The sequence below is a fragment of the Musca autumnalis genome, unplaced genomic scaffold (genome assembly GCF_047663935.1).
Source record: "Musca autumnalis isolate F117 unplaced genomic scaffold, ASM4766393v1 scaffold_4, whole genome shotgun sequence".
Lineage (NCBI taxonomy): Eukaryota > Metazoa > Arthropoda > Insecta > Diptera > Muscidae > Musca > Musca autumnalis.
This window is the reverse complement of record NW_027411977.1, coordinates 2,445,982-2,467,963: the sequence shown is the minus strand read 5'-3', so window position 1 is coordinate 2,467,963 and position 21,982 is coordinate 2,445,982. Positions and strand designations below refer to the sequence as shown.

Below are 21,982 nucleotides of genomic sequence, written 5' to 3'. Positions count from 1 at the left end.
ATTCCAACCAGAAACGCGTGTCGGATGTAAAAGCAATCCGTTGTCTTGTAAAACCGAAAGGTATTTGGTAATATTTTTGGGCGTGTTTTTCAGTATCATATGTGTTTATATTATGAAATGAATAAATAAGACCGTCCTTTGTTTATGTTCAGATATGTTATAAATCACCTACTTTCACGATTGTACGAAAATTCGCATTTATATTTTATTACCAACAAATACTTATAAGACCTCTATGAAAGAGAGAGAGTTGCACTTTCCGATTGTCCTGATTTCCGTTACCTCAATTTTTGTTGATTCGATTTACATAATTATAATAGATTTTCCCATAGAATTTTGTCGCAGATTCGATTTACATCATCCAAAAAATAAATGGAAATATTGTTTGTCTCACAACTAGGGCCTATTTATCTCAAATTACCTTCAAAATAATGTTTAGTCATCATTACTCATTACCCTCCAGAGGAGACATACAATTCACAATTGACAAAATCGGATATATTTCAAAGCATGCCTGAAAACATCCATTTCAAAACCGATTGTCAGTTTGATACTCATATGTGATCCAATTTCAATAAAATTCAAAAACAAAAATATTCACCTCCCTACCACAATAACGCTCGCTGAGCGTCCGTGGTGGTCTTGTTTATCGTTAATATGACCTGGTTCTAGTTTAGGCGATCTGGCAACCCTCCTGATCGAGTTATCCTGTAGGTAATATTTATAATAATTCTGCCATAAATTACAATCCTCGTGAACTAATTATCTTATCAAACTCTTAATTTTCAAATATTACCGGTTATATTTAATACGATCTGGTACTCCCTTGATCCATATGGCAACTCTCTTGGTTAGGACATTCTATACCTAATATTGTTGATACATTTATACTTACTAAATGTTGCTGAAACATTTTTTTCAGCAACTTTTCCTTTATACAACTGTCAAAATCTGCAACATTAGTAATAATTATCTCGTAAAAAGACACAGCTAATGTCACGGTTTTCAAGTATTTACCGAAAACATAGGGTATTTTGGAACATGTTTGACAACTTGCATTACATGTAGTTATTGGTTTTGGTCATTATACTATATGGGTAATCTCTTTGTTTATACATTCTACTTATCATAAATAAGTCGACCAAAAATCTCGATATTTTTATCACAATTACTGTCATTTTTATAAATTAATACAACAAATGTTCGTTTTCTTGCTTCGAAAACAATTACTTGACAAACTGTATATACATTAGATTGGTTTGAGGTCAAAGGGAAAAAATCGATGTCGGGTTTTTGTTATGCGGCACCCTCCTGAAATGTTTAGTTTCGTTAAAAATTAGGATTGCTACAGTTTGAGTTCAATTGGAATATGTTAACACGTGCCACTGTGGCCTCAAAATTTCCATAGGCCCTTCATATAGCTAATATTAAAATCTGACCCGATTTTCAAAATTTTTTGTAGGATTACTTGTTTTGCCACTACAAAGAACTGGTAAACTGTTTACATCGATTGGACAATAAATGTGGTGTGTAGAGTGATTTTGTGAAAATTCACCACATTTATTGTCCAATCGATGAAAACAGTTTATCATTTCCTTGTAGTGGCTAAACAAGTATTCCTACAAAAAATTTTGAAAATCGGGTCAGTTTTTAATACTAGCTATATAAAGGACCCATGGAAACTTTGAGGGTGCCGCATAACAAAAATCCCACATCGATTTTTAAAACCACTCTAATATACATACACGAGTACTACCTTAATTCTTGTTACATTTTTTTAAGAAACTAATTTTTCACTTACCTAAAATCCAAACTTAAATTCCTCTGATGCGTTGATGCCCTTTTTGGTGGATTTGAACCATTAGCTCCCGTGGAACCGCTTTGACCGCCCGCCGCACTACCCGGTATACTTAAGTTCGGTCGTCCATGTACCGATGGCATTGAATGATTTATGAAACGGCTCAAACTTAGGCGGGGCTTGGAATAACGTGTGTGCTTGGGCGTTGTTGTGGCCGAATTGGCCGGTGTCTGTTGATTTGGTGGCAAGGAGGCCAGACTACTGCTGCTATTCGGCATTATTATGGGCAATGTAACGTTGCTGGATTTAAGAAATGCGGGAACATATTCTGTACTTGCGGATGAATTCCTCGTGACCATGGTTGGTGATGGCGGCTGGGAATAGTCGTGGCTGGAAGAAATGTCGCAGCCAGTGGCAGATGATGAACACGAACTTGGACCGGAATTTAAGAATGCCAATGAATTGGTGGAATTGGAAGATACCGAAATGGACGATGACAGCGATAGTGATGGTGAAGTATTACTACTCAGACTCAAGTTCAGACTTTTGGCGGGGCTTGGATGTGCTGACATCAAATGCTGTTGTGTGGAAGCGGAAGCTGTTGCAACAGCTGCCGAGGCTGTTGCTGCTACTGCTGCCGTGGGTGCGATAGGACTATGTACCACAGTACTATTGCTCTGATCACTTGAACTACTGCTACTAGTTGTGCTTGTACAATTGGCTGTTGAATGTTCCGATTCGTCATCCTCACCATCCATCAAATGCTGTGTAGGACTATTGGCCATACTTTGCTGACCATTGCTAAGGCTGGCACAATGATCTTCCAACGATTCATTGCCATTTTCCAATGGAACTGGCGAAATGTTTGAGGATAACAGTTTGCCACTATTCATGTTGCAGTCGGCGGTTCCATGTCCTGTTTCTAGGGGAGGTGATAAGCGAACCGTTTGTACAGGAACATGATCCACAACATCGACACCACACGCTGCCGGTGTCACTGGAATGGGGGTTACAGACGCCGGTCTAAAATTCAGCATATCTGTTTCCAGCAAATCATCTGGCATCACAACGGGCGATAATAACTTTGTGGCCGTATCGATCTCCCGAATATGCCTCAGGTATTGATAGCTGTTATCCTGGGCATTGATGGCGGCCTTCTTTTTCGATGACGAGGTACTTAATGTGCTGGTGATCATGCTTAGATTGCTGTGTTTGGTGCTTTCGTTGGTCCCGCTCACACCATTCTGAGAGGTCAACGCAGTTTGGCTGGAGTTCTTTTTTGGTTTAAATGCAGATATAACGGAATTCATTGTTTCTGTTGTGAGTGAGTATATTTATCCTTTTACAAAGACAGAGCGAGATAGTATTTTTGTTTGGCTAAATGTTTTGATTTGCTTGGAAATGTTGGTTTCTGGCTGATTTTGTTACAACGTTTTTTGTTTTTAGTTTGCTTTGTTTTTGATTGATGAGTAAAATGTTAAATGGTAAGCAAATGACGCGTAGAGTTTTCTGATTTATGCTGAGTGTAGTTGGCTTATGTCGTCATTGTTGATGATATTCACAACCTTATGTTCTAAACTAATTCTCAATGAGTTCAACATTTTTACAACTACTGATGAAGGCCCGTATACAGGAGGTTCTTGGTTTATTTGTTTCACTGTTCAGTCAGTCCAAAATCAAGATATTTTGCTAGAAGCCATTTCGTGCGGTTATAATTATGCATTCGTTTACACCTTGGAAAACATTAACTAAACCATTTTCCCATTAGCGTTTAGTGGCAGATCTGTAAAGAAAATAAAAGAGACATTTTTAGCATTTGTTCATTTCAAAATTTTATAGCGGAAAAGTGCAATAGGTGTCTTCAAATTCTTTGCCAAAAAATAAGTGACATGTTGCAAAAAATGTTGATATTTATAAAACAAATCCACAATGAGACGACGACAATGGCGCCAAGCTACTTGTGACCATTGATGACAGGGACTTGACCCAATAGATGGTCATCATCATCAGACCTCAGGCAGCAGTGACGATGGCATGTTAATCTAAAAATAGCATTTGTTTCATTATTGACAGATAGATAGACAGACCGCCAGACGTTGCATGACATCTTGTTAAGCCCACATTGTTGATTTTCTAAGAAGCTTATAGAATTCCAGCTCTACTCAGGTTGTGTATTAGTTAACTGAAACCATATTGGGCAAAAACAAACACAAAAAGTTGACGTCTCATAGAGCAGCCGGTCATCATTGTACCAAGTGAGGAGGAGGAGGAGGCGGAAAAGAACAACAACAACATCAAACATGTGGAGGTGGTATCTTTGGCAGTAGCGATTGTTGATTTGTGTTTGGTCTAAATCGCATTTGTTTAAGGCTATGTATGACTCAGTGTCATTGCCTTTCTCACTGCTGCTCACTCAACTTGTCGTCGTGGTTGTCTGCTTGGTCTTGGGCTTGGGGTCTTCTAAGCAAGTAATAATCAACTAATTTAATATTAAATAATTTTGTTGACAATTTCTTTTGGTTTTTGTTTTGCTATCATTTGTGGCATGTTTATTTTTTTTGTTCATCATATTGACGCCACACAGAGAACTATTGATTTCTTTGGTGATTTTTTGTTGTGATTAGATTTGTAGATAATTTTCGAAATAGAATGATGGATGACAGTGGCCGGCCATGGGGCTTGTCCATCACTGAGGAATTAATAATGACGAATAAGGAAATGATAACTATGGGGAAGTTGTCAATGCTAGTGAAGGTCGTAAGACAATTGCTGCAAGAATTGATTTTTTTTTTTTGATAAAATTATAAAGAAAAAAAATTTCAAAATTTCAAAAATAATAGATAGATTCTTGCAGGTTATGTTACAGAGCTAACGTGTATGGTTAGTAAAAGTGAAAGGTTTGTTTATAAAGGTGGCATTAATTGTAAATAAATTTTAAAAGTCATTACAAATATATCAATAACAGACAGTTGTAACATGTTTAAACATTTTTCACAAGCAAAAAAATTGCGATAACTAAAATGGTAATCATTGATTTTGTATTTTACATGTTTGGTACCAATATGATTTTTTTCTTATATATTTATTATAAAATAGGCAAAGTGTTTCAAATTAGAATAATAATTTGGTTCGTTTTTACATCAGAAGAAGCAGAGTCGTTGCTGTTTTATGTGAAAAATAAAAGCAAAACGAACTGATTTTATTAAAAACACGCTCAATTTTTCTCTCGAACAAAAAAAAAATGATAAAGAAAAAAGAACATCGTTACTTTAGGCTGGAACACGGTATGTGTCTGTTTGAAAATTTAATTGCTTCCGTATATTTGCTGCTCCTATTATATGCCTACCTACGCCTCGTACTCTCTTCTGGAGCAAGGTAAGAACACCATCAATTAATTTTAGTGCAAACAAATCGAAGACAAATAAAACTTTGCGTTTGAGTGTCGTAAAACCAACTCTAACCATCAAAATGGCAATTGGTGGTCATGGTGTGTAACCTTGAAATAGTATGTATTCCAAAGATGATTTAACAATTTACCCCCTCTGGCATAGAGGGCAATTTACAAGAAGAAGATTGAGTTGAGTATTTTTCGCCATTCCATTCAAGCTATTAGCCATGGCGACGATGTGATGTGAGTGTTGGCATGCCAAATATTTGGTAGATATAAAGTGTGCGTGAGATAACCCACCGGGAGATATCTAATATTCTTGGTTTAAAAAAAAGAATGTTTTTTTGTTTTTAACATTCTAACCCTACCGCAACATTGAAACAAATGTTAGAAAATTAAATACCCGCACGTGTGGGTGTGTTTGTGAAAATTTTTAAGATTTCTGCCTTCTTTCTTCTTTAGTTAGATAAAAATGCGAAAAAAGAGCACTTAACAGCCAAGCAATTTCTTGAAACCGCATATAGACACGCACGGCCGAATCGTACTTTCCAAATCACTTTTTTGAATTCGAATTGCTCAGAATCGGCAATAGATAATCAATAGAAAATGCAGATGATTTTAGTGAACAAGTAAAATTGGTAGATTTTTAATGGCAAAATGTTGAGTTAGAAGTTTAAATTAAAAAATGTGAGATAATTTAAGTTTTTGCATGATCTTTTCTTTTTTGGTAAAATTAATGAAGATGAAAAATAGTTTAAATATTATAGTATAAATTAAGCCAAATACTATAGTTTTGAAAATATTCAACATTTTTAAAATCTTTTTGATTTTTTCAAAAATAAATTTTAACAAATCAAAAATCCTCAACTCAGTATAAATTTTTTTGTCTCCAGAATCTAAAATATAAGAGAATTAAAGTATAAAATAATATTTTCACGTTTTTTTAGTTTGACACCTGAAATTATTATACCCTCATCATTTATGCTAACGAGGGTATATTCACTTTCATACGGGAAAAATGTGCCTCATCGAAATAATGGTTTTAGACCCCAAGTATGTTTGGACGAAATGTGTTTCAGACAATTTGGAGTCGATTTAGCAATGTCCGTCTGTCTGTCTTGCTGGCTGGTGCGCACGATAACACTCGAACGGATAAACCGATTTGATCCAAAACTAGGCTTTCGCAATATTTTGTCCAAACATAGTTTAAGTTCGAAGATGGGTTATATCGGTCCAATCCTTCCGGTACCTCCCCCACAAAAGTTCGGAAATTTTCGGAAAATGTGTGCGCACGATAACTCTTAAAGGAAGTAACCGATTTGGTCCATACCTTGCACATCATGAAATTTCTACCAGATTTAGATTTGGTTCCAATATGGACTCAATCTGTCAATCGGATCTGCCGATTCGGTCCACAATTTGGTCTTTGTAATATTTCGTGCAAACTTAGTTTAAGTTCGAAGATAAGCCATATCGGTCCACTTCTTCAGGTACCTCCCCCACAAAAGTTCAAAATGTTCGGAAAATTGTGCACATGACAACTCTTAATGGGAGTGATCGATTTGGTCCATACTTTACACATCCTAAAATATCTACCAGATATAGATCAGTTCGAATATGGACTATATTTGTCCACTCATTCTGGTACCTCCCACACAAAATTTTGGATAAATTCACTTTAAGACCTGCTCTCGACCTGCTCGTTGCATTCTCTGCCTCAATTACAGCGGTAAAGGTTTTTTCAGTGGCAAGTCCATACTTCTTGAGAAAACAGCCCGACAGTTGTAAAAAACCGCTATGGCACCATATGTAGGGCTGGAGGGCTCGAACCGAATATATTACCGAACATAGCTATATTATGTTTTCGCAGGCTAGTGTGATAAAAAAGCCCTATCTATCGATATCCACGCAAATTTTTGAGCATTAATCCTATTCATACTTTTGTCGGTGCATACGGCCAAAGTTTTGAAAACCCCCCTTATGTATAATTTTTAAGAAAAAATGTATTTCAATCCACACAGGCTGAGGGTATATCTCTGTCGGCAAAGCCGACTGATACCTTTTTACTTTTTTTTATTTATTTGTTAATTGTTGTACATTTACAAAGATTCTAAAGGAATGCAGCAATCACCGTACCCAAACGCCCGGATCACCCAAAATTATTCTTCGTAGACATTTTCTATATTTTACACGTAAAAGCTAAATTTTTGTACATTGGTCTCATCTGTACAATCATGAGCCGAATAACTACGAAAATGTGTCAATTTTGATCTGGAATACGCAAGTCGATTAATTAGTTAGTCGACTTTTGTCTTGAAGAGTGTAATAATCAAAGTTGACTTCTGATTATGGGCGAAATCGCTCTTCAATAACAAAAGAGCTTTAAAATCGTTCTAGAAGTGGATTATAGTGAACAATGAGTCAGGAGAAAACAACAAAAGTCAATTTTTGATTGACTTCTATAATTGAAATCGAGAAGAGTCAATTTTTTTTGGTTACATAACACCATTTTTACATCATAACTTTTTGTTAATGAGGATATATTTGACTATACCCAAGGGAATTGGCATCTGAAATCCAGTGGATCTATTAAGTCTACTATAAGTTGACTACACTAGAGCTGTTTGCCGGGTTAACCCACTTTATGAGAATTTAGTTGACATTAGCGCTATGGAATTGACATTTGAAACTCAAACCCACTGGGTTAATCCGGTTAAGTGTAACCGGGGTATTATATGTAAACATGTTATAAAAATAAATAAATACATCATCATTATTTACTTGTTACACTGTTTTTTGAATTGTGTTTTTGTATTTATTCCGTTTTAATGGTAGCCACAACTTTTACTAACAAATAATTAACTCAAAATCTCGATTGCCACAAATCATAAATAAATAATAGAACTATTTAAATATGCATTTTTATTTTTGTTTTCTCCCAACTCATTCCTTTTTCTAAGTCAAGGTAAATTGACGCGTTGTCTCTCTCTCGTTGTCATTCATTCAATGACCGAAGGACAATGAACTATTTTGTTTTGTTGACACTGACGATAGAAATATTTAAAACAATAAAGACAATGGCCAGGTTTTATGAAATGCCCCAGTTTTAGAGCCTCAAGACTCTTACTTCCATCCAATTTATTTGTAACACATTTTCTATTTGCAGGGGTGAAGGGTGAATGATGGTTTTTGTAAGGGGTCTTAAAAGCCTTTAGTAGGCTTATAGCCAACAACTTTCCATTCTGCTATTGAGTTGGTGGATGAGTATCTGGTTGGTTGGTAGCTCGATGTTTTTTGTATGGCCTTATTCTTTTGTATTTGTCATAATTCAGAAGACAAATAGTCCTTGACCTGTTTTTTTGTTGTTGCTTTGGCTATTTGTCACGGTGGAAAAGTAACAGCTCACAATGTCGTTTAACTTAAATATTTAACTTTAATTGTTAATGGCATATCAATGCCTGTAGTAGATTCAGCCGCATTGTGAGTGACACATAACATCGTAGGTCGGACATGTTTTGTACCTGAATGAATTTCCAATAGAATTTAGTTCAGGGGAAACCAAAACAAAAGTGATTAATATTGTCTAACTTAAAGGTAAGTCATTATCCAACAGAAAAAAATGGCACCTCCTAATGAGTTCTAGCAATAAATAAATATTGACATAACAATGTGCCACATGAAATTTGTATTGGCGTTATTTTTGTTAGCCAATCATTACTTTTTGGACTAAATTATGATTGTGGTACTGATACATGGAATTAAAATTATTTTAATTCATTTCAACTTCATTTAAATCCGAAAAAAGCTTTCCCTACAAATGGAATGTGAAAAATATTTGTATTTTGTTTTTTTTTTTTTCTTTCAAATCAGAGAAAAACTCAAGCAATTTTCCATACATCGGCCATTATGCATAGGTGGCTGGTTTACTTGAAACGATTGAGCTGGAAAAACAAGTTTTCCATGCAGAGGCTGAGCGAGCTGCCGCACTACTCTATTAAACAATTTCAATTTTCTTTTAGCATCAACAAACTAAATTTAATGACGTGGAAAAAATATGCCTGGCGAATTGAATGGACGGTCGGACGGTCGGACGGACGGATGTTGAGTGCTTGGCAAAAGTTGAGAAAGCATAAAATTTATAATATTCGCTTTGTTTTTTTCTTGTTCCCAAGGAGAAACATAAAATAAAACCATACAAAAGGAACAAAGATATGTGTCTTCACATGGGGCCCATGGGGAAAACTTTGTGGCGCGAATCACTTATTTAAAGCATAAAGTTAATTTTAAAATTTATGTATATTCCATAATGGGCATGGAGAGCAGTAAAAACAACAATTCTAACACAAACGGTTGTAAATAAATAATAACTAATTAATTTATATTTAAAAAATACAAATTTCAAATTGTTCACAATTTATTGCTTAAAAAAGAAAATTAGAAAAAAAAACACGAGGAAAAAAGTTCACTGTACCCCTGTCAATACACCATCAACTACAAAGGAAACAACAAAAGAAAAGCGTACAAATTTTAATAGATTTTTTAAGTACAGCGAAAATAAACCAAACGTTCAATGGTCCTCTAAAATGATGACCGGATGCCATGGATGACTGACTTAATTGTGACGATGCTTTATGTGGTGGTTTTACAACCACCATTCAACTAAGTGCATCTGAAAGGGAGGAGACCCGGCCATATTAAATTTCAATGGAAATTTTCCTTCTAGGCTGCCCATCGAACGTACGAACATCTTAAAGTACCTATCAACTGGAAAGAAAAGAAAAGGGTGGGTAGTTTTCTTTCTGTTATTTTTTTTTCTACCAGCACGGAGGGAACTTGGAAAATAAAGGAAAAATGAAAATTGATTAGCCAAGCATGAAATGTGACATGCATTTTTGTTCAGGAGCATCGTTGTTTCGATTAAAATCGATATTTAACCATGGGAAAATGTAATTAGAAAACAAAATTAACGCTAGATTCTCACAGAGTACAGTAGGGTACATATCTTTATAAAATATATGAAATGTCGAACATAAGGGTCTGAATTTGCGTATTTAATAGTAATCCTCCCTGAGAGCACCCAACTACTAATGGAATAGGTTTATCACAGACACAGAGGTGTGGGATATCGCACGATTGGACCTGCCTGATTACACCATTTGCATACCTGTTTGCATATAAAATTTGTCAAGTTCATTGAACTCTCAGTTAGTCCATGTTGCTAAATGTATTGTCATATCCATTTAACCAGACTCTTGAGAATATTTTGTGGCACACATTTATTCTTTCGTGACATGCAAACAATTTTAAGTTTGCAATTATCTATTTTATCTATTATAAAAATATGTAGCTATGTTGTTTGTGTATCATAAATATACACACATTCCTTGAATACAACTCTTCTAAATGTGTTATTATTGTAAGAATTTCATTGTAATACAAAACATATCGCGTATTTTGCAATGTTCAAATTACTACATACTTCGTGTGTCCATTTTATGATCTCTTTCGAAAAAAGAAAAAACAAATTAAAAACAAGTTGAAAAGAATGCCAACCTCCTTCCACAATTAATTGGTGTTTCATCATACGCCGGACTATCAGAAACTGTCAGTGTTTGAGAAGAGGTCATTTTTTCTATTCTCAACTATGCGGCCTGTAAAGCAAAAAAAAAAAGCTACAACGTTGTAGTGTTTATTTTACTTGAATATCTGAAGGTCTGATTACACACTCGCACACAAACATTCTTTCTTATTAACCCTGCTCGCCGCCATACCTTTGCTGTGCCCGCTGCTGATTCGGCTGGTGGCACACAATTGGGGTCAAATAAATAATAAATGTAAAGTCAAATGCGCGCACTGTACAATCTCAATCTCGGTATGGCAAAATGCTGCAAGCACACACGCATACACGAGTACAGCAGCGTGTTGAATGAACATGGCCAACTAGAAATCCAAATAAACTCTGCACTAGATTGATGTATAAGGTCCAATAAACATAATAAAACATTGAAAGCAAAACCAACAAATAATAAATAGAAAAAAAAAACAGAAGAGAAGAGGAGCTTAAAAGCAAAAAAGGTAAAAAGATGGTCCGTGGAAATAATACACACTTGTAACACAGTCTATGAATGGACACTAAAGACCGACCATTAACAATTTGGTGCCTGGGTAGGGGTGGAGGGTATGCATTACCCCCCTTTGACCAAATTAAATATTGTTTCCAAAATTCATTAAAACAACAATACCTGCCATAAATGTGCCATAATTGAAATTATGAATGAAAACTTTTGCCAATCAGAATGTCGTAGTAAGCGCATGCGTAGCAATGTTTTTTGTTATTGTAAGGGGAGACACGCTTAACACAGTGCAGAATACTAAATAAAATCCATTCCAACTTTGTTCAATTGAAGGTAAGAGTTGATGGATGGATGTGTGGATAACAATTTTAGGAATTTTATAACACTGTACAACAAAATTGAACTTTTTTAAAATTACAAGAAACCCCGCACAGATTATGAAAGAGGACCGAAAAAAAGAAGACACGTGTATAGGCGTGGTAAGTTCCGCCCATTTCTACAGGTTTTGAAATATTCGACATCAGATTCCTTGGAATCCTTGCATTTCAGGTATAAAGTGTTTTTGGCAATATTACTGACAAAAAGGCGGGGTATCTTTTTATGAAAAAAATTAACCCTCATGCGAGTCACAAGGGGTCTTTTTGGTCCATTTTTTCACAAACATTAACATCCATGATTTTGGCATGGTCCTAAATCCTATAATGACGACAGCTACTCCTTCTCTGATAAAATTTACTGATTTAACCCTTGAAATCGAAGTAACTAGTCATATCTGAACTAAATTTGTTTTGATCGTTCATTATACACAAATGTATGTCAGTTTCTAGGGTTAATTCAGTCAATTTTATCAGAGAAGGAGTAGCTGTCATCATTATAGTATTTAGGACCATGCCAAAATCATGGATGTTAGGACTCGTATGTCAGATATATATTCACTGGACAATAGCCGTAGACTATCCCCGAATTTTCACATACAATATCAGGAACCTACGACTTATCCTGATGACATTATTTTAGTTTATAGTACTAAAATACGTAATTTTACAAAGTCCGATCTGGGTTGTCAATATTTTCCCTATATATATTGACCATAGATATTTCAAAAGCAGTTTGGATCGAGCACACATAATCTTCTGAAAGAATTTATTATGAAAAAACATCAATAAAATATATTTTGTGACGCAGGTAACGAAAATGTGAATAAAAACGGTAAAATATGGTCCTAAATCATATATAACAAGTGGGAAAAGCGTTAAGTTCGGTCGGGCCGATCTTTTTACACCCTCCACCACAAATTTCAGCCATTTCGGTGGATTAATTTGGCCACAACCTTCAAAATACCGAAAATCGGAAGTTACCGTTCTATGGGGGCTATATGATGGCGCGGACCTATACCCACAAATTGCTTGGGGGAAGTTGTATATCCCCAACGAAGACTAAATACCAAATTTCAACCATCTCGGTGTGATAATGAGGCCAAAACCTTTGAAATACCGAAAATCTGGAGATATCGTCCTATGGGGGCTATATCAAAACGTGGACCTATATAAAAATTTTATGGTCGAAATCAGGGTTTCGGAGTCGAGGTATTTTCGGCTCGACTCCGACTCCGACTCCAGGCGAGTTTTTTTCACGACTCCGACTCCGACTCAGACTCCGGGTCGACCCCGAGAGTGAATTCCTATACCACTAAAAATAAATAAAATCTACACAAAATTGTAATTTTTTCCTATATTTAGGCCTATATAGGCTAATGTGTTAGTTTTTCCTTACATATTCACATTCGAACATATCAATACTGTTTCTGCCGAATCTTACATTGACAAATAGCAAAGTTTTTGTCGGTTTTCCTTTTTTGCACGAGGATATTCCTGACGGAATTCTTCCGCGTGAGAGAATCTTTAAGCCTTCAAAATATGTGAAAATGATGGGGCAATACAAATCGTAAGGACTATATGCAATAAAAACTATAAGATATAAAATCACGACCAAGTTTCAAACTGGATGTAAGCCAACAATTTATTGTGCTTATTCTCAAAAGGAGACCCCCAGTTGTAAAGCACAATAAAAGCCATTTTTCATGATTTTTTTTCCCGAGAAAACTGCGCAACTTTTTGGCAGGATTTTTTCTTCATCTGAAAGATTAGAATATTACAAAGTTTTGAGGTCGTCTACGAAACCTTGTTTTTATTAAAGCATTTTGCGGTGCCAACTCTATCTCGAAAACTATCTCGAGAAAAACACAGTTTTTATGCTGCATACACAATAAAATAAATTGTTCCCATCCAACGCCCATACTGAAACAATATTGTTTCGATCGACTTTGAAATTTGACCACATATTATATGCTACTTATACTTTCTACTTTTTTCTGAAATTTATAAGTAGGGATCACCCCTTCATTGTCCTTTATCACTTTTACCAGATCCTTTCTCATGAAAACTCTATGATTATGTATTTCATTGAATTTCGTATATGCAATTGATTGTGTAGAAAACTCGGATACACATGAACTATATCTGCTCCTGGCGGACAGATTCGGTTATTTGAATGTCTACATCTAAAGCCCTCATTGAGTGTATAATGAATCATAGAAAAAATATTCACCGTTTGTCAGACTTCTGAGTTATAGTGGGATAAATCTGTCGTTAACCAACAACGAATTTATGATGCCTAATTCAATAGATTATGCGAAATTTACCGAAATACATAAACATACTGTTTTTTGAGAAAGTAACGGGTAAAACCGACAAAGGACAATGAAAACGTGACAATGTCGATTTCTTGGATATGGGAAACCTACATATAATTTTCGGTGGAACATTTTTGTAGAAAATTTAATTTTGTTTTACTTTTTGGGTTGAAGAACAAAAAGGACATGGAAGAATCTGAGCTAGGACAGCATATTTGACAGAAAGGTTCCTCATTCCATTTAACTGAAAACATGTCATATACAAATGATGAAACAATATCTCCAAACAGAGATATAAAACTATTTTCTCAATGATTGATGGGGGTCAAATAAAAAAAATCATTATGTCATGACTCAGAAATTTCAGCTATGGGATCCTTTGGGGTTCTTAATTGGGGCTTTAATTCCCAAAAGGAATTTTTCTCCCCCAGATCGTAACTTCCATTTTGTGTCACAGGGTATTCAGTAAGATTTCCCATAGAGACCACAATCTCTTTAATAGAAGACAAGAATGACTTCTCATAAAAACAAGATGAGAATACCAAGAGACCTTTGTGAGAAGATCAGTAAGACTTCTGACGAAAGAGGTTAAAGGTCCAGTCTTAATTCGATTGTCATAGAACTTTACTTTTGTTTGCAAAAATGTAACGAATCAATTGGACCAACAAAATAGGGATGAATAGACTACACTTCAAAGGATAGTAAATACCCTGTGAATTGTCCTTTAATTCAGTACAATATATAATTTACATATATATTTTCTTATACCTTTCTTTTAAAATAAATAATGATTTTTAAAAAAGTTCTTGTTTCAAATTTAATATTATATTTCTATAACGTGGAAAAAATTTTGCCCGGAGTCGGAGTCGAGTTATTTTTTTCGACTCAGACTCCGACTCCGACTCCAGCAAAATTGCTCGACTCCGACTCGTAGACTCCGACTCCGACTCCGAAACCCTGGTCGAAATGTTTCTTAGCCTCTGGAAACACAAAATACAAAGTTGCAACCGATTCTGTTGTCAAATGGGACTAATACATTCAAAACGTTATACGTATATGGGGGCTACACCAAAACGTGGACCTAAATAAACCAACTTTAGTAGGAATGTTTTTTTTATCTTCTGGAGACACAAAATACCAAATTACAACCAATTCGGTGGTAAAATGGGACAAATATATTGAAAATTCCTTAAAACGACGACGCGTCACGCGTCATTTTGTATGGAGGCTATACGAAAGCGTGGACCTACATAGCCCACTTTCAATACCAAAAGTCCTACGTACATATAATAGATTTTCCCAAAATTTCATCCACCTACGTCAATCCGTTCGGACAGACAGACGGACGGACGTGGCTATATCGATGTAGAATTGCACGCTGATCAAGAATATATATACTTTGTGGGGTCTACAATGATTATTTCGAGTAGTTACAAACGTAGTGACAAACTTAATATACCCCCATCCTATTGTGGAGGGTATAAACAGCGAAAGCTTCGGGAGATGTTAAATATTATAGCTACAAATTTCTTTTGTTCAGAGACTCATAATGAAATTTGATTTGGAATATTTCTTATTTTGACACAATCCCCAAAAAGTGAAGTATTTTAGGAGATTTTGACTCAGTATGGAATAAATTTTAATTAAGAGTCTAAAAGTTTAACAAATAATTTCTACATATAATATCTACTTTTTAACGTCATTTTCTTAACAAAGTATTTAGTTAGATATCTAGTTTGTTCTGGGACTTGCAGTGAAATTTTGTGTAGAATATTTCTTCTTTTAACACCTTTCGTCTAAAACTAAATTTCATGTTACTTTCATGCATCAACCCGAAAAAAGAACAAAACTAATTTATTCAAAAAATATTTGGGTGTTTTGTTGGCAAATTTGATGTATATATTGTCTTGATGTATATTGTAAATACATATTTCATTTATTCGGCGATTTATATTGAAATTTGATGGAGAATATTTTTGTCTTTGACGTCTTCTATCTAGAATGAAGTTTTGTGGGACAAAACTTAATAAACTCAGATAAAGTACAATATTAACCCTAAAACGTGATTTTACTTTTGGCAGATTCCTGGCGTTTAGGTACGATTTATGCCCGTAATTTCTAGCCCTAGGTAACCGGGTAGGTAGCTACCTATTAGTTATCTTTACCTACGAGTTTGGTAATTTCTACGTGCCATTTACCGAGGCGTGTAAATTTTGAAAACATGTGGTAACATTGGTGATTTTCATTCATGATTTCGTAAAAACATTTCCACATATAAGTGTTTTACAATTTTTAACACATTGGCAACGATCAACAAGGCAAAATCCTTGGTGTAAGTAACACGGCCGTTTTCGAACCGGTAACGTTACCTATGGATCGAAATTATGAAATTTTTCTTACACGGGGGATATCTATGAACTCATAGATAACTACGCGTAGAAATTACGGCCATTAGAGTTTTGGTGTATTCGGGGACCTATAGTAAAATTTTAAACATAATAATAAAATTTTGACAAATAATTTTGTAGTATATTTTGATCTGATACGATCTCATTTTTAAGGAGTTTTTAAACGTTTTTAAAAAAATGGACCAAAAAACCCCTTTAGTGACTCGCATGAGGGTTAATATTTTTCATAAAAAGATACACCGCATTGTTGTCAGTAATATTGCCAAAGACATTTTATACCTAAAATGCAAGGATTCCAACGAGCCCTTGTTAAAATAATGGGTTAGTAGGGGGTTTTGTAATGAGTATTTTTGCTGGGCAGAACAGCAATGACCAGAGTAAAAACGATAAAATTTCAATTTCACAGTTTATTATTTATTTATGTCCAAAAAAATAATATTTTTGTCAATTCGGCGAACATTTTCCACAATTAAAAGATTCCAGAAGTTTTCAACGTTTTATTCAAAAATATAGATTTTAAAAGGATTTCACTTTTGTTTCAAATCTCCATTAAATGAGGTCATTATCCTGGTTGAAAAAGATACATTTCATATGCTCTGTTCCAGAACCTGCAAGAAACTACTAATTTTTACTATAAAAACTTTTTTCTATTAAAATATCGAAAAAATTGTAATAACACATAATTAAAAAAATTAAACTACAGTGTATTTGCATTTGAAAATAAAACACTGTAATTACGTTTTATTTTTAACTTTTAAGTAAATACAATTTTTTGACCACTGAGAACCCCATAACCAAATTAAAGAAAATGTTGGCCGAAAATGTAGATAAAAACTTTAAAATTGCCTGAAATCGTGTGGTACCATTAAATAGGGGCTATACCAAAACCTGGACTTATGTCCACAATTTTTGGTTGGGAAGTGTCTGTGCCATTGGGATCTCCAAATGCCAAGTTACAGCCAAATCTGGTTAAGAATGAAGATAAAATCCTCAAAATACCTGAAATCGGGTAGTACCGTTATATGGAGGCTATCGGAAAAAATGGATCCATATTGGTTTTGTTTTAATATTCATGTGTTCAGTGTTAAAAGTGAGTTAATGAGTTTGAACTAAACATACAGACAACAAAGCATGCTATATAAAACAATGTAAAAACTAGTAGATTCTTTTGCATTTCGGGAACAGACCTATAGTTTTAGGCCACATTAACATTTTATTACCTCATAAGATGGAATATTTATCGTTTCCAAAAATTCTTTACCCGACTTCGTAGAGTGTACCTTGAACAAACACACACACACACACACACATTTTGTGTTTAGCTTTAGACTGCGTTCCGGTGGCTTTTGGTCTCGAGGAGATACAAACGTAGATATTTAACAGCTGGCGGGCGGTTGCCACAGTTTCAAGTTAATCATGTCCAATATTTTAAAGTTGTTTGTTTTTATTTTTCTTTTAATTATTTTTTCTAAATAATTTATTGGCCCACGAGGAGGAGATGGAGATCTTTTAGCTTGAATTGAATTGTTTTGCGTTGGCCACAAGACAAAAATGCGAAAAACAAAATTAATTAAAAACAAACACAGACTTTGGCTGGGCATGAGAGTGCGATGAAATGTTGTTTTCAGTATTTTTAAGCAGAAAAACAAAAATAATTAAAACATTGCAAACTGAAAATAATAAAAAATAATAAAAAAACAAAAACAAAAACAAAACAACAAACACGAGAGCGTACTTTTCTCAGTGCCGTTGACATTTGTGGGTTAAGAGATCAGGGTTTTTATGTGAATGTGAAATGGATGATTGCATGAAATAAAAGTTTTTTTTTTTTGAATTTCAAATGATTCTTAAAAATGGAGATAGACGAACTTGGCAACAAAAAAATCTCATTAATCTATGATTTTGCTTCTTTTTGGAATTTCCAGGTTAAGTTCATATCAGACAGTTTTATGAATATTTTGTGAATCTAACGGTAGCATTTAATTGTTGTTGAAATATAATTTAAAGAGGACCTTGTTCTTGCCAATCAGAAAGACTATTAAACATCTTTGGTAACCTTTGTGTTGCAAGATTTAATATAATTTAAAAAAATATATTCGTTTTCTATTTTATTGTTGAAAACCTAGACACCAATTAGTGTCAGTTTATATACCATTTATTATTTTTATTCGAGACCCAGCAACACTCTGTGATTGTTTATGCGAAAATATTTTCCAAATAATAAATTATTTAATTAGTCTATAAAAATTGGTAATTTACCTACTTTGCATTGAATCGATTTATGGATTTATTTTAAACAATGAAAAAAAAAAACATTTTTTGCCTTCATACGGAGAAGCGCGTCATATGTTGTCTGACGTATTAGTCCCCCATTGGTTTTTCTTTGGGATACTTCCATGGCTGGCAATAATAAAAAAGTTCAACAACTTTTCCAATGGAATGTAAACAATAAAAAACCCCAAACAACTGAAAATTGCCAACAAAAAGTGTATTTTGTGTTTCTTTGCTGAAGCATATTCGTGTTTATGATTTGAAATTTTCCTTAGCATATTAGTTTGGGAGTGAACAGAAGGTGTGGTGTAAAAATGTCGGGGGGAAATTGCGAATGATTTGAAAATACTACATGAAACGTGAAATTATATCGCTCATTCATTCACTCAATTTTTGGTAAAAATCTTCCCAAATAAAAATATTAAGTGGAAATAGGGTTTTGGGTAGGGAAATCCCGCACCGGGAATTCCCGGGAATTCTCGGTTTTTTGGTTACGGGATTTTCCCGGGAAACAATATCATGTTTCCCGGGAATTCGGGAAATATCTTTTTACATTTATCACAACTAATATTGAATTAATGAATAAACTATGCCCGTCACTTTTATACCATAGAATCAAAATTCGATAAGATTTTACAGAATCGATCAAATACAACATATTTGGAAATAAATTTAATCAACAGAACAGGGAAAAGTTATAAGAGGCGCACCAAAAACATGGACTATAACGACGGATTTTAATTCTATTTTTTAAGTGCGAAAGAATATTTTCTCTTTTAAAGTCCCATTTTATACCCTCAGCCATTGGGCTAAAGAGGGTCCTGCTTGCTGGCTGGATAACTGCTTCTCTCGGATCGATTTGAATTTTTTTTTCACGACGGAACACATTTTTACGACGGAGCACATTTTATGGGGGCAAGTCCATACTTCCTGAGATAATGTCTTAAAAACTCCAAGAAACCTTATCGGCAACAACTAAAATGGAAAATTGGCAAGAATAAAGTTTCTGATTGGTCCAAACGTTGCACATCGTTTTATTATATCTATTCATGTACAGTTTGGAATATGGACTATTTCGGTCCAGCCCTTCGGGTACCTCAAACACAAAATTCAGGAAAAGTGCAGTTTAACAGCTCATCTCGAATCGTTTTGAAATTCTTTCCAAAAAGTTCTACTCGAAGGCCCTGTTACGACCGTGCAACTTTTTTGGGAGGGCAAGTCCACTCTTCCTGAGGTAAAGGCACAAAATCTCAAAAAAGCCTGCCGATACCAACTACATTGGGTAGGACGTAAGATAACCGTCGAAGGGTGAAATCTCCCGCAACTCAAAATGTTCAAAATAGAGTAAAAGTTTACTGAAGGAGTGAAATCGAGTGAAAGAACAAATTTATATTTTTCGATTTGTGTGTTCGGTTATCATATGGTTTGTGTGTACAGATTGGCTACAGTGATCTTTAACGCATTCGTTTTTGTTTTGAAGCTGTTACTTGAGAAAGTACAAACACTTACAAATAGGACAATGACAAAAACAAAAAGAGTGATCGGCAAGCATATGTTGCTCCCACTCGAAAACGAGTAAGCATATACACTCTCATTCGAGTGGCATGGAAAAATAGACGTGACTCAATTTCTCTTTTCTATTCGCAGGAGTATTCACGATCGAATTCGAGCAACATTCACTCTCTACGCGACCATATCGGAGTTCTGGTTAAAATAATAATAATAGGTTAGTACGTTGACATGGCAACTAAGGCGGAATCTTAACCTACCTCGTCAGTATAGCACTAAAAATCTTTAAGATTGATTTAATTTTCAAATTTTCATTTCAATGCAGTGGATTTCAGGGTGCAGAATAATGAAAGAGTTCTCATGCTAAGCTAATAATTACGTCTTCTTACATAGAACCATAAACAGAAACAAATACAACAATGAACGATGATGTTAAAATCGATTTTAAGTAGCGAAAAATTGCAAATATTTGTTTTTACGATTTCCCGGCAGCAATAAACAACAAAATTACAACAATAAAAAACTTTGATTTCCCAAAATACCAAACAATATTCGACACAACAACAAAGAACAACATTTAATGTGATAAACACCCAATAAAGTCAGAGTACAGCGATAGTACCAACTCAGGCAATTGTAGACCATTCTCCTTCCTCCTGTTGGATAGGCGGATGTTTTTTTTATTTTGAGCATGACGCATATTTCCGTTTTTTTCAAGATTTTGCGTTTCATTATGTTTATGGGGATTGTAGAAAAAACAACAAAAAAAAAAAAAACAACAATGAATGAAAATTACAATGTAATTGTTTTACAATAAAACAGCAGCAGCAACAACAACAAATGAAAGATATTGTAGCATATCGCCCAACAAGTCACAACATTAACAATGGAATCAACACCAACCTGCCAACCAGCAGTCATCAAAAGAAGAAATATTAACTTGACATTTTCACACCGGAATATTTATTCACAAACCAACAACAAGAACTGCACAATGCTGCTGGTGACGGAGGCTATGCCTGACTGGTCATTAATGTTTATAAAAAAGCAAGTTTTTGAGAGGAAAACGAACGAAAACAGCCAGCAATGCAAACAGAATGAACCCCATTTTTAAGTAATTTCTTGACCAGGAACCAGAACGGCAAAACAAAATCCCACAATTCATTTTTGCTTTGGAGATTTTTGTTTTTTGTTTTTGTTTTTTTTTTTTTTGTTTTCACTTCTGTGTTATAAAATTAAAGGAAGTGGAGTTCTTTAGAAATTTTAGCATTTTCAAGTCAAGGTGACCTTCATGGTTTTTCGGAAACATTTTTAATCTACGATTGCAGATTGAAAAATGTTTTACTGAAAATTCAAAATGGCCCGTTTTGGAAAGCTGATTCGAAACCAAATTGTATGTATCAAAGTTCTTCCAAAAGTTCTTCTTGGCTGGTAGTAATTTGATAGGAACTTCTTCGCAAAACAGGCCAGTAAAGTCCGCGTATTACAGGTATGTACACATGTATTAGCTTTATAAAGAATTATTGAAAAGTCAAAATATCGCATTAAAATTATTCTTCGGTTCTTCAGCATCTCATAAAATAGGCTGCAGTTTTGCAATGAGTTTGAGACTTTGGATTATTGCAATTTGAATGCCATAGCATTCACGTCATTTTCCATCACCATGAAAAGAAATGCGCCACGAACGTGCAAAATATATGTTGGACCTAAACCATTATTTCACTGAGGCACATTTGTGACAGAGAGAAAATCAATATACCTCTGTAGCTATAAGACCGAGAGTATAAATACTGTTACGAATGTATCTGGTAGATTTAAGTTAATTTATATGCATTTTTGTTA

At 34.6% G+C, this 21,982-nt stretch overlaps 1 protein-coding gene across 12 annotated transcripts in view; it reads right to left on the bottom strand.

The window, feature by feature from the left end:
• fwd (phosphatidylinositol 4-kinase beta fwd) overlaps positions 1-21,982 on the bottom strand; it is a 158,371-nt gene that overhangs the window by 60,531 nt on the left and 75,858 nt on the right. For all 12 annotated transcript variants that reach the window (XM_073987320.1, XM_073987327.1, XM_073987321.1 and 9 more), the window contains one exon: positions 1,802-3,581. In XM_073987320.1, coding sequence (XP_073843421.1) covers positions 1,802-3,108 — 1,307 coding nt within the window. In that variant the 5' untranslated portion in view covers positions 3,109-3,581. The remainder of the gene's footprint in view (positions 1-1,801; positions 3,582-21,982) is intronic.